The 11,959-nt window shown below is 44.2% G+C and overlaps 1 protein-coding gene across 2 annotated transcripts; it reads left to right on the forward strand.

The window, feature by feature from the left end:
• The first annotated feature begins 4,039 nt into the window (after nt 1-4,039).
• On the forward strand, nt 4,040-5,585 carry LOC122691409 (ras-related protein Rab-7b-like). 2 transcript variants are annotated; one of them, XM_043897973.1, is made up of 2 exons: nt 4,041-4,724; nt 4,845-5,585. In XM_043897973.1, the coding sequence occupies exons 1-2, from the start codon at nt 4,324-4,326 to the stop codon at nt 4,924-4,926; spliced, it is 483 nt and encodes a 160-aa protein (XP_043753908.1). In that variant the 5' UTR covers nt 4,041-4,323; the 3' UTR covers nt 4,927-5,585. The 2 variants fall into 2 exon arrangements, with proteins under 2 accessions (XP_043753907.1, XP_043753908.1); XM_043897972.1 differs by having other exon boundaries at nt 4,040-5,585.
• The last annotated feature ends 6,374 nt before the right edge of the window (nt 5,586-11,959 follow it).

The following is an 11,959-nucleotide window of genomic DNA, read 5'->3' on the forward strand; positions in this document are numbered from 1 at the left end:
TTTTCAAATAAGTCAGTTCTTTGCATCAGGTGACCAAAGAATTGGAGTTTCAGCTTCAACATCACTCCTTCCAATGAATATTCAGGACTGATTTCCTTCAGGATGGACTGGTTGGATCTCCTTGCAGTCCAAGGGACTCTCAAGGGTCTTCTCCAACACCACAGTTCAAAAGCATCAATTCTTTGGCACTCAGCTTTCTTTATGATCCAACTCTCACATCCATACATGACTACTGGAAAAACCATAGCTTTGACTAAATGGACCTTTGTTGGTAAAGTAAGTCTCTGCTTTTTAATATATTGTCTAGGTTGGTCATAACTTCCCTCCCATGGAGTAAGCGTCTTTTAATTGCATGGCTGCAGTCACCATCCGCAGTGATTTTGGATTCCCCAAAAATAAAGTCTCTCACTGTTTCTATTGTTTCCCCATCTACTTACTATGAAGTAATGGGACTGGATGCCATGATCTTAGTTTTTTTAATGTTGAGTTTTAAGCCTGCTTTTTTACTCTTCTCTTTCACTTTCATCAGGAGGCTCTTTAGTTTCTCTTCGCTTTCTGCCATAAGGGTGGTGCCATCTGCATATTTTAGGTTATTGATATTTCTTCCAGCAATCCTGATTCCAGCTTGTGCTTCATCCAGCCCAGCATTTCACATGATGTACTCTGCACATAAGCTAAACAAGCAGGTGACAATATACAGCTTTGATGTACTCCTTGTAAAATTATTTTATCAGAATATAGAAAACTAATGGCATTCAATTATATTACAGACCTGTTTTCCCATTGTAATCATTCTTACTTGGCAATATTTATTTGAAGTTCCAGTCTAAGATGGCAGAAAGAGACTACCTGCTGTTCAGATTCAGGAATTCCTTCTTAACTCTCCACTCTTTCTTACCTTCCATTACCTGTATTCACCTACCCACCTTCATCCAAATTAAGCCTACTTCTCCTCCTGTTTTCTGAATCTCAGTGAGTAGCACTTGTCATCTACCATTGACTCAAGTCTGACACTTTGGAGTCATTCTCCCTTAGTGTGCCCCCTCACTCGCATTACATAGATCCACATCCACACAGACATGTCTAGTGGGCTACCAGGTACTGATGATTCTATCCCAGCCACTGCTTTAGTTCAGGACATTATCTTTCTCAACTATTTCATATGGTTTCTGGGTTCCAGAGAGAAGAAATCTGTAAATATGGCAAGTCTTCTTGCCATTTCCATGCATAGAAAATTTACCTGAATTCATAAGTTAGTACATATACTCAGGTGAAGACAACACTGAGGTAATAAATAAGGTTTTAGTAGTGGATAAACTCTCCAAAGAAGGACACAATCCCTCATCAGGACCTTGGAGAGAACCAGCAAAGGTAGCTGATAAATAGAACTAGGCAAGTTTTGTCGAAACCAGGATTACAAACGGGCAAATACTGGAAAGAAGTCAGCTTAGACTTTCCAGCCACAGGTTGACTTTCTGATCCTTAAATGCTTCAAGTCCAGTCCTGTGACAGGCTTTTGCACCAGATGTTTCCCTTGATTGAAGCCCTCTTCCCCCATATCTTTGCATTGCTGTCACCTTCTCACCATTCAGGTCTCAATCCAAATGACTGTGCAGTACAGCCTTTCCTCAATCACTCCTATCCCATTTCCCCATTTTACTTTCTTCATAACAATTATCACTGCTTGAAACTGTGTTATTTATTCATTTGTTTACATGACTATTGTCTCCCTAGGCTTCACAGAGAGTAAGCTTTGTGGGTGAATAGACCATGTCTATGTGATTAACTGTCATATATCTTTAGTGTTTAAATCATATCTGACACCTAGGAGGCAGTCTATAAATATTTGACAAATGAGAAAATGAAATAAGACAGGCAATTAGATTTGAAGTTTAGGAGACTAGTGAGGACCTTGAACTGAGAAGTTGGAGCTAATATCAGACACTAATTATTGAGTTTGGAGAAATAGGATTCAAGATGCCATGTATAGATTTGCGTTCGCATGACCCATGTAGGGCCAAACATCAAACACACCCATTGGGTAGCATGCATACCAATACTACATTTTAATTTCTAGAATAATTACTATAGTTTGAATAAAAGCAAGATAGCCCTTATTTTGATCTCTGCAAAAGGAACAACACTTTTCCCTGCATTTTCTCTAGAAAGGGATTTTTATTCTCTCAGTGGCATTAAGTGGGAACTGACCAAGCAAATCAGTGGGTGGGTTGTTTGACCACTCCAGAGGTCAGTGAGTTAGGACTATTTCCCTTGAGCTCTCACTTCCAGAATTCTTAGAAACGAGAGAGTCCTGTGGCTTGGAAGCTTGGATCTTGCAATTTGTCTCTGCAAATGGAGAAGGCACGCAAAGGGTGCTAGGGCAAACTATATGTCCAGGATTTTAATTAGGTACACATGTTTCATTTGGCCAATGCAGAGGTTTTAAATGTTTTTGATTAGTCACCAACATTATAAAAATCAGGAGATTTCATATAAAGAAATATTTCCAACCTCTCTTAGAAATACAGAAGTTCTAGAAGTACTAGCCCTTGATTTCCCACATGACAAAAATCACCTGACATGGAGTGGCAGCTGCCCCTTCAAACAGGACTTGTAGTCTCAACACTGCCTCTGTCTCCAGGTCTCCACCTACTTCACTCAATTACCATAACTATGTGGCCTTTGAAGATGTTTGAGTCTGAGTTCCTCCACTATGAAATACAAGAATTAGATGATTCTAAGAATTGGAGACATGGGAATAATTATGAAGGTAAACTATCTATAAGGAATCACAGTGTGCATTTCCCCCAAAAAGCAACTAATTTTTGGTATATTGCTATGGGTATGAAACTTGTATGTATTATAAGATATTTATGAGGATATTGACACCATTCACACAGTGGCTCCCTAAAAGAAGATCTAAGGAAATTGTGTTTATGTGTGTATGTGTTCACACATACACACAGATATGCACAGAGTAGATACTCAGTAAATATTTCTTGAATAAAGTAATGAGAAGCTCAAAAGCATTCATCAAAACCCTAAGCAATAATAAATATTATGAACTGCTGCTGTACACCTCACAGCTTATGAACTCACTCTACTTCTCTTTTTTCTCTTATTTTCCCCCTGTTGTAGTCCAAGACTGAGAATCTAATTGAGATATAACGAAAATTTATTAATTAATTGTAAATAGAACGGGTTGATCAAGTATCAGTTAGCCTACCTGCATTAGTTTGATGTGGTCTGAGAGTGAATTCATTACTATAGTGAAACCAGAACTTCTTAGTTTGGAGATATGGATTCTGGCCCTGATTCTGCCACTAACTGTAGTTCTTTGAATAAGTCACTTGGCTCTCTGGCCAAAGTTTGATCATCCATAAAATTATATGGTCTTCAGGGCTTCTCTCTGCTTTATGATCTCTCTTTATGTGAAAAACAAAGACACATCAGAGGTAAGAGCTAGAAACTCAGAGCCAGCAATGTCTAGCAAGGAAAGACCAAGAAGAGATTTTTCCCCCAATAATTAAGGCAAGGAAGTCTCCAAACGCATGGGCAACAATCCATGGAGGGACAAGAGTGGAATGTGAACTCATTAGCAGAATGTTGAGTAAAACTCAGGGAGGAAAAGAGAGTAATAGAGAGGGAGTCCAACTGTAGACTAAGAGAATTCTAAAGAAAAAAAATTGAAAAACTGCTGCTAATTAGGTCATTTAGAAACTGAACAACTGAATGTAATTCTTGCTGAAGCAATAAGGAAACAACCATGGGATGCACGATAATAACAAGAATACATGCTAATAGACAAAACTAGGATCCCCCAAGTAACTTAACAAGTCCCATGCAAGCTAGTAGATATCAGGTGGAAAACAGCACTTGAATTCCACATAGATTTTTAAAATGTACTGAGGAAACATGTAGCAAAGGATCAGATAATATTTGCTGAATCAAATTCTGTTATTAAAAACTCTGGTATGCTTCACTATTTAAAAACTTTAATGTGGAGTCTGCTGGGAGCCCAGCTTTCCATCCTCCCCACCCACTCCACCCACACGGCTGAGGTCACACCGGCCCAGCCTCTTTTGCAACTTTCCCAAGTTTGTGCATAAAGAGAGAGGAGGAAAACTCAGAAGGAAGTGACTTGGCCTCAACAAGTTTGCTCCCAAAGCCTTTTTCCTCTGATCTAGCTGAGACTGCTGTTCTAAGAGGAGCCCCCCAGACTCAGAGAAAACCCCCCACCTGCCATCGGAGGCTGAAAAGGCTCTGGAAGCTTTTCCTGGCTCTTGTCTGTTCCAGCAACACCAGAGATTCTGAAGCCCCTCCATGAATCCTCGGAAGAAGGTGGACCTCAAGCTCATCATCATTGGAGCCCTGGGTGTTGGAAAGACCTCCCTCCTCCACCGATATGTGCATAAGACGTTTTACGAAGACTATCAGACCACACTGGGGGCCAGCATCCTCTCCAAGATTATCATACTGGATGACACAACCTTGAAGCTACAGATCTGGGACACAGGCGGCCAGGAGCGATTCCGCTCCATGGTGTCTACATTCTACAAAGGCTCTGATGGCTGTGTCCTGGCTTTTGATGTCACTGGCCTGGAGTCCTTTGAAGCCCTGGAAACCTGGAGGGGTGATGTTCTGGCCAAAACCATTCCAATGCAGCAGTCCTACCCCATGGTGGTGCTCGGGAACAAGATCGATCTGGCAGACCGGCAGGTTCCGCAAGAGGTAGCCCAAGGCTGGTGTAAAGAGAAGGATATTCCCTATTTTGAAGTCAATGCCAAGAATGACATCAACGTGGTACAAGCCTTCGAGATGCTGGCCAGTCGGGCTCTGTCAAGGTATCGAAGCATCTTAGAGAGTTACCTCACAGACTCCATCAAGCTCTCACCGGAAGACCAGCCCAAGAGCAGATGCTGCTGACCGTCCGGACCCCAGCTCTGCGCGCCCACGGACAGAGCTCAGCCCCGCCGGCCGCCCGCGCTCAGACGGCAGCCAGGCTCCTAGGCCGGCAGCAGCCCTCGCCTCCGCGCGGGCTCCAGACCAGCCCCGCCTCGGGCTAAGTGCAGTAGTCAGGGCGGAACGGGGACGTCCCAGAGGAGTCACGGCCCCTCGCTGGCCCCGGCTTTCCTGCCCTGCGCCCTCCCCGGACACCTCCTGCTCTGGAAGGCGCATCCCTGCACGCAGGCGGCTGCGTCCGGAGGCAACGGGCGCCTTCCTCAGCGCGCCCACCGCACCCCACCCCCTTAGAGCCGCCGCACAGCTGTGGACCAGGGTCCCTGCAACCAGGGCCGGGGAGGCGGTCCCCCTCACCCCCTGGCAGCAGCTGTTCAGGCCTGGGACACCGTCTGTCTGTCCCCCCCAGAGCGCAGGGCAGAGGGAAGGCAGGAAGACCCCCGGGACCGCGCATGTCTCCTTGCTGGTGCTCAGGCTGCTGCCTCAGCTGGTTGTCTGCCACACGAGGTTGGCACGTGCCCTGCCCACATCCCGTAGCTCCTCAGGACCAGAAGCTCGGCTTCAGTCCCAGGCGCTCTTGTGGAGACACACTGGCCATTCCTTCAACAAGTCCTTTTGTGTATCTACTATGTGTGATGGCTTGAGGTCCAGGGACGCGTGTAACAAAGACCTAGCTCTCCTGGGTCCGACGTTCTGGAGAGGGAGGGAGGCAGTAAACCCAGAATTTAACCAGATGTTTTCAATTAGCAGGTAAGCTCTTGAACCAAGCAAGGTAACGGGAGAGAGAAGGACGGAGGGTGGGGTTAGGTGCTGTTTCAGATGTTTCAGACAAAGTAGCCCAGGAGGGCTTCCCTGGGGAAGTGACATTGGCCCAAAGGCTGGAGAATGAGAAAAGGGCTGCTGAACTGGAAGAAGAGCGTTCTGAGGACAAGTAGAAGCAAGGGCCAAGGCTCCAGATCAAGGACAAGCTTGTTTTGTTCCAGGGACAGTGAAAAGACACTGATTAACCTGAGAACTCAAAGCTGCTATTCCAGGGACAAGGTGGACCCCCTAACCCCGGGAACACGCCTTGCCTGCCGGCCACCAGAGGGCAGCAACGCGCCTCCCAGCAGAACAGGAAAGGGCGGCTCCATGGACGCTGGAAGGGCCGCCGTTTTCCTCTGCTGAGATGCTCAGAGCTCATTCTTTGGCTCCGGGCATTTTCAGTCCTTCGAGATTCGCCAGGCAGAAAGATCCCAATTTCTTAAGCCTACTGAGAGATGGGCAAAAACTGCAGCAGCAATGATTCAGGCAAGAAATCAGCATCGGTGATAAATACTGGGAAGCCGGGGAGTCTGTTCCTGCAGACGCTACAACCAGAATCTTCTGTTTCTTCTGGTGACGGGCAGCGTTTACAGAGCCCAACCTGAAGGGAGTAGGCGAGATGACCGACCACCCCCACCCCTCCAGGGTTTCCACGGCCACATCCGTGCCCACCACAGAAGTCTCCTGTCTACACAGAGGTACCCTTCCCTGACTGTTAGCGTAGGACTTCCAAGCATCACCTGACACTGAAGATTCGCCCAGAGGCAGAGGAAAGGGGAGGTGAGGGGTCAGCAAGAGTTTGGGGAACCCCTTCTGCCCACCCTGCTATCAAATGAGCGCTGCTTGTCCTGGGCCGCAGGAGCAGGCAGCCCAGCGCACAGCTCTGTCTGCGTCCTTCGTGGGGGCGGCACGCTGCGAGCCATGCAGGCTCTCCTGGGAGGCAGTGGGACTGTGGGCTGGATGCCACAGCTCATGCACTTCAATGGGCGTAGGGACCATTCTAAGAGTGCGCAACAGATAATAAATATTGTCTTTCTTAGTTTAAAAAAAAAAAAAAACTTTAATGTGAAAAATTAAAAATTTGAAAAATCTCAGAGTGATTATTTCTTTTTATAAAAGAATTCACTGCCGGTATATTTTAAACAGAAATCTTTCACCCTTAAAATTAAAAAAAAAATTGAAACATTTCCTTTTACAAAAATCTTTCATTAACAAAAATGAGGTAGAGCTCAGAATCAATGCTTTATTTAGTCTTACATTCACGTCACCTAATGCAGCGTCAGGCACAGATGGACAGTTCAGTAACTTTCAGTGAATGGCTTATGTGTGGTTTTCTACTGCTGCATAACAAACCACCCCAATTTAATGGCTTAAAATGACTTTACCTTTCACAGTTCCAAAGGTTGACTAGGCTCAATGGGAAGTTCTTCTGGTGGTTTCACTTGGATTCTCTCGTGTGCTTGCAGTCAGGTAACAGCTTAGCATGGGTTCATCTGGAGGCTCAACCAGGATACTGGGTTGACATGGTCTCCCTCCCTCTCCATAGTCTCAAGTTTCTTCCTCTCTATGTAGACTCTACATGTGGTCTTTGCAGCAGGGAAACCAGACCTCTTACATGGTGGTGGCTCAGGCATCCCCAAAGTACAAAATCAGAAAACTGCCATTGTCCATTGGTTAAAACAGATCACTGGGCCAGCCCAGATTCAACGAGTAGGGGAACCACAGAAGAATATGAAGAGGAGGTGTGATTCATTGGGGCATGTTCATAGACTAGCCACCCCAGTTTGCCTTCACTTTGGGCCCTTAACTTCCAAAGAGATAGGAAACAGGTTTAGAGTTATACAGCTACAAACATAGGCCATTTTAATGAAAATGGAAGAATGACTCAGAGCCAGAACCCAGAGGATAAAACCAAGAGCAGAGGGAAACCATTCCTAAAAAGCAAAACTGTACCTTAATCAAGGACTATCCTCTGCCTTGAGTTAGAGAAATTGGGATATGCACCAGGCTGGATTTTAGAATTGCTATAAATCAGGAAATGCTCATGTCTCCCTTTTCTCCTCTTTTTGAACATGGGAGTCTGCTGAAGTTTTTCTGTCTCTTTCACCATTACATGAAAGAGATGGGTTGGGGGTGGGTGGATAATCTGCTCTTCTTCACTGGTCTCTGCACCTGAGAAAGTGCATATGAGAAGATGCCTTCGAGCAGTCACATCCATACCGGCACCTGATTTTGTTGACAATATCCTGGAATTTAAACTGATACCATATTTAGGATGAGATTTGCAGAGGTAAGCACATTTTTCATGTAGAAAGGCCATGAATCAGTAAGAGCCAGAGGATGGTACCCCGGTCTCCAAAGATGGCTCCCAATGAACCACATCTCTTTGAATTTACACCATGTGTAGACCCCTCCGTCATTGAAGCTGGGCTTTCCTGGGACTTGATTTAAATAACAGAATATGGCAGAACTGACACTATACCAGCTAGAGCCTAAGCTTTATAGACCTGGCAGCTTCCACTTTTTAGTTTTGAAAACCTTGAGTCTTCACATAAGAAGTCTGGCTTTCCTTCTGGAAAGATCACATTGACAGAAAACGTAGAGAGGCCACACGGAGAGACAGAGGAGGCCACTTAAAGTGGGAAAGAGGAGCAGCTATCCTGGCATCTCAGCCAAGCCTCCATTTAACTACAGCTGCATGACAGAACTCAAGAGTGATCAGCAGAAGAATTGCCCCGATGACCCCAGGCATCCCACAGAATTATGAAAGGTAATAAAATCATTGTTTTAAGCCACCAAGGTTTTCAGTAGCTTATTAATGCAGCTATAGATAAATAAAACAGTATCCATAAATGAATATGGACAAAGTACCCTATTTAGGGGAGTTACAGTTTCACATACTAACCATAAAGTTCTTTTCTCTATTCAAGAAATATTTACTAAGCCCCTACATCAGTTAACACATCCTTCTTATGTATAAAAGAAAGATTTAGGCTTATGGAAAAACATCTTTAATTGAAAACTGGAATGTTTAGTTGAAAAAAACTTTCATCTATCATTTGCTCCAGCATCCTCAGGCCTCAGGGGAGATAATTTCGATACATTAGCAACAGGAAACTATTGCAAACTCTTGGGGGAACAGTGACATGATGGAAATGGTATTTGGAAAGGTTCATTTGGCAGTAGAAAACAGGGTTAGTGGCAGGGTTAGTGAGGCACAATCTTAGATGCAAGTTGATCTGGATTGAAACCAGGGTAAATGGAAGAGGAAAGAACTTGATTACAGATCTTGAAATTTTGTTGAAAGAGTAAAAGAGAACATGTCCAAGATTACAGAAGCTGGGAGAATAATGGTGACAACAACAACTAAAGGAAGAATGTGGGACACTTGGAAAAAGAGTCTTGAATGGGAAGAACAGATCTGTACAGATTTGGATTTAATCATTTGGATAAGAGGAAAATTGAACAGAGCTATCTGATAGGCAGCTGGTATTTCGTTAACTTAAAAACAAAAACAAACAAGCAAAAAGACTAGGGCAGCAAACTACAGGTGAGAGAAAGGATAAGGATTCAGGAGATGATGATCTGCTTCTATGCTTACACCCTTGGATTCAACATGGCTTTGCCACACCAGCCAGTGAACCATGTGGTCTAGGCCACAATGTCTAGATCTGAGACCTGGAATTCTGCAGACCTATCCAGTCATCCTGCTTCTAATGAAGATCCTAATGCATGTGGGAGGATCCAGGAAATAGTGGAGGGCTGAGTGCTAGCAAGGAGCAGATATCAAAGACCAAATCTCTGTGGAGCAGCCAGTGGCTAAGCTAGCAAAATTTGAACACAGAGCATATCATTTTCTGATTTCTCCCTCAAATTATCTTCAAAGTGGTACAATTTCATTACTGATTGTCTTGGACGGAATGTTTGTGTCCCACCTCAAATTTATTTCTCAAAGCCCTAACCCTAAGGTATAGCATCAGGAGGTAGGGCTTTGGGGATGTGATTAAATTTAGATGATTTCATAAAGGTGGAGCCCCCATGGTGGGACTAGTGCCCTTATAAGAAGAGGAGTAGACAGCAGAGTTTCCTTTCTCTACCATGTGAGGATACAGCAACAAGACAGCCATTTGCAATCCAAGAAGAGAGCCCTTACCAAGAACCAAACTGGCCAGCATCTTCACCCTGGACTTACCAGCCTCCAGAACTGTGAGAAACAAATGTCTGTTGTTTAAGCCAGCCAGCATGTGGTATGTTTTACAGCAGCCCATGCTGACTAAAACACTTTACCCTTTAAGTAGATACTATATTCTATATGGAAGTGAATTTGGTGAGCTTCCAATAAGTTCATAATAGTTTAGCATAAATGGAAAAGAATTGACAGTCCCTTGAACTGCAAGGAGACCAACCCAGTCAATCCGAAAAGAAATCAACCCTGAATACTCACTGGAAGGACTGATGTTGAAGCTGAAGCTCCAAAACTTCAGGCACCTGATGTGCAGAGCCAACTCACTGGAAAAGACCCTGATGCTGGGAAAGACTGAGGGCAGGAGGAGAAGAGGGTGACGGAGGATGAGACTGTTGGATGGCATCATCGACTCAATGGGCATGAGTTTGAGCAAACTCCTGGAGATAGTGAAAGACAGGAAGCCTGACATGCTGCTGTCCATGGGGCCACAAAGAGTTGGACATGACTTAGCAACTGAAAAACAACAAAAGCTCCCTTTGGGATCACTTTGTGTCTCCAATACCTGTGGTACTAGATATTCTTGCATTTAAGCTGTAAAGCAAAAATAAACAATGCTTGTGAAGATGATGGAACGGAAGCTGAGTTCCTTTAGTTCTAACATTCTATGTGACCACATGCTTTCTATTTGTGTTCAAAAGTTTAGAACATGAAACATCCCACCCTGCCTTCTCCCACTGATGATTTGAAAGAATAGCAGTGATACATGTACATTACCATATGTAAAATAGATGACCAGCGCAAATTCAATGCATGAAGCAGGGAATCCAAAGCCTGCTCTGGGACAACCAGAGAGAGAGGGTGGGGAGGAAGGTGGGAAGGGCGTTCAGGATGGGGGAGGGGGAAACATGAATACCTGTGGCTGATTCATGTTGATGCATGGCAAAAACCATCACAATATTGTAAAGTAGTTATTCCCCAATTAAAGTGAGTTACTCAATTTAAGTAAATAAATAAATAAAACACTGAAACAGAGTGACCAGGGTGATTATTTGAAAACATGCTCAAATGAAACTGAAATCCAAATACCTCTGTAATGTACTCCTCAAGTGTGCAGTTGGGCCCTTGTGTGTTAAGGGCCCATTCTAGTTACATAATACAACTAAATCTCAATAGTATTGCAGTAACTGTTTAGGTCTTCAGTTCAGTTCAGTCGCTCAGTCATGTCCAACTCTTTGCGACCCCATGGACTGCAGCACACGAGGCTGTCCATCACCAACTCCCAGAGTTTCCTCAAACTCATCTCCATTGAGTTGATGATGTCATCCAACCAGTTTATCCTCTGTCATCCCCCTCTCCTCCTGCCTTCAATCTTTCCTAGCATCAAGGTCTTTTCAAATGAATCAGTTCTTCACATTAGGTGGCCAAAGTATTGGAGTTTCAGCTTCAACATCAGTCCTTCCAATGAATAGTCAGGACTGATCTCCTTTAGGATGGACTGTTTGGATCTCCTTGCAGTCCAAGGGACTCTCAAGAGTCTTCTCCAACACCACAGTTCAAAAGCATCAATTCCTCCGTGCTCAGCTTTCTTTATAGTCCAACTCTCACATCCATTCATGACTACTGGGAAAACCATAGCTTTGACTAGATGGACCTTTGTTGGCAAAGTGTCGTCTCTATTTTTTAATATGCTGTCTAGGTCGATCATAACTTTCCTCCCAAGGAGTAAGTGTCTTTTAATTTCATGGCTACAGTAACCATCTGCAGTGATTTTGGAACCCCAAAAAATTAAGTCTGCCACTGTTTCCACTATTTCCCCATCTATTTGCCATGAAGTAATGGGACCAGAAGCCATGATCTTAGCTTTCTGAATGTTGAGCTTTAAGCCAACTTTTTCACTCTCCTCTTTTACTTTCATCAAGAGGCTCTTTAGTTCCCCTTCACTTTCTGTCATAAGGGTGGCGTCATCTGCATATCTGAGGTTATTGATATTTCTCCCGGCAATCTTGATTC

The sequence above is a fragment of the Cervus elaphus genome, unplaced genomic scaffold, assembly GCF_910594005.1.
Source record: "Cervus elaphus unplaced genomic scaffold, mCerEla1.1, whole genome shotgun sequence".
NCBI classification, from domain to species: domain Eukaryota; kingdom Metazoa; phylum Chordata; class Mammalia; order Artiodactyla; family Cervidae; genus Cervus; species Cervus elaphus.

Coding starts and splice junctions, on each gene's coding strand:
- LOC122691409 (XM_043897972.1), top strand. CDS start 4,324: ATGAATCCTCGGAAGAAGGTGGACCTCAAGCTCATCATCATTGGAGCC.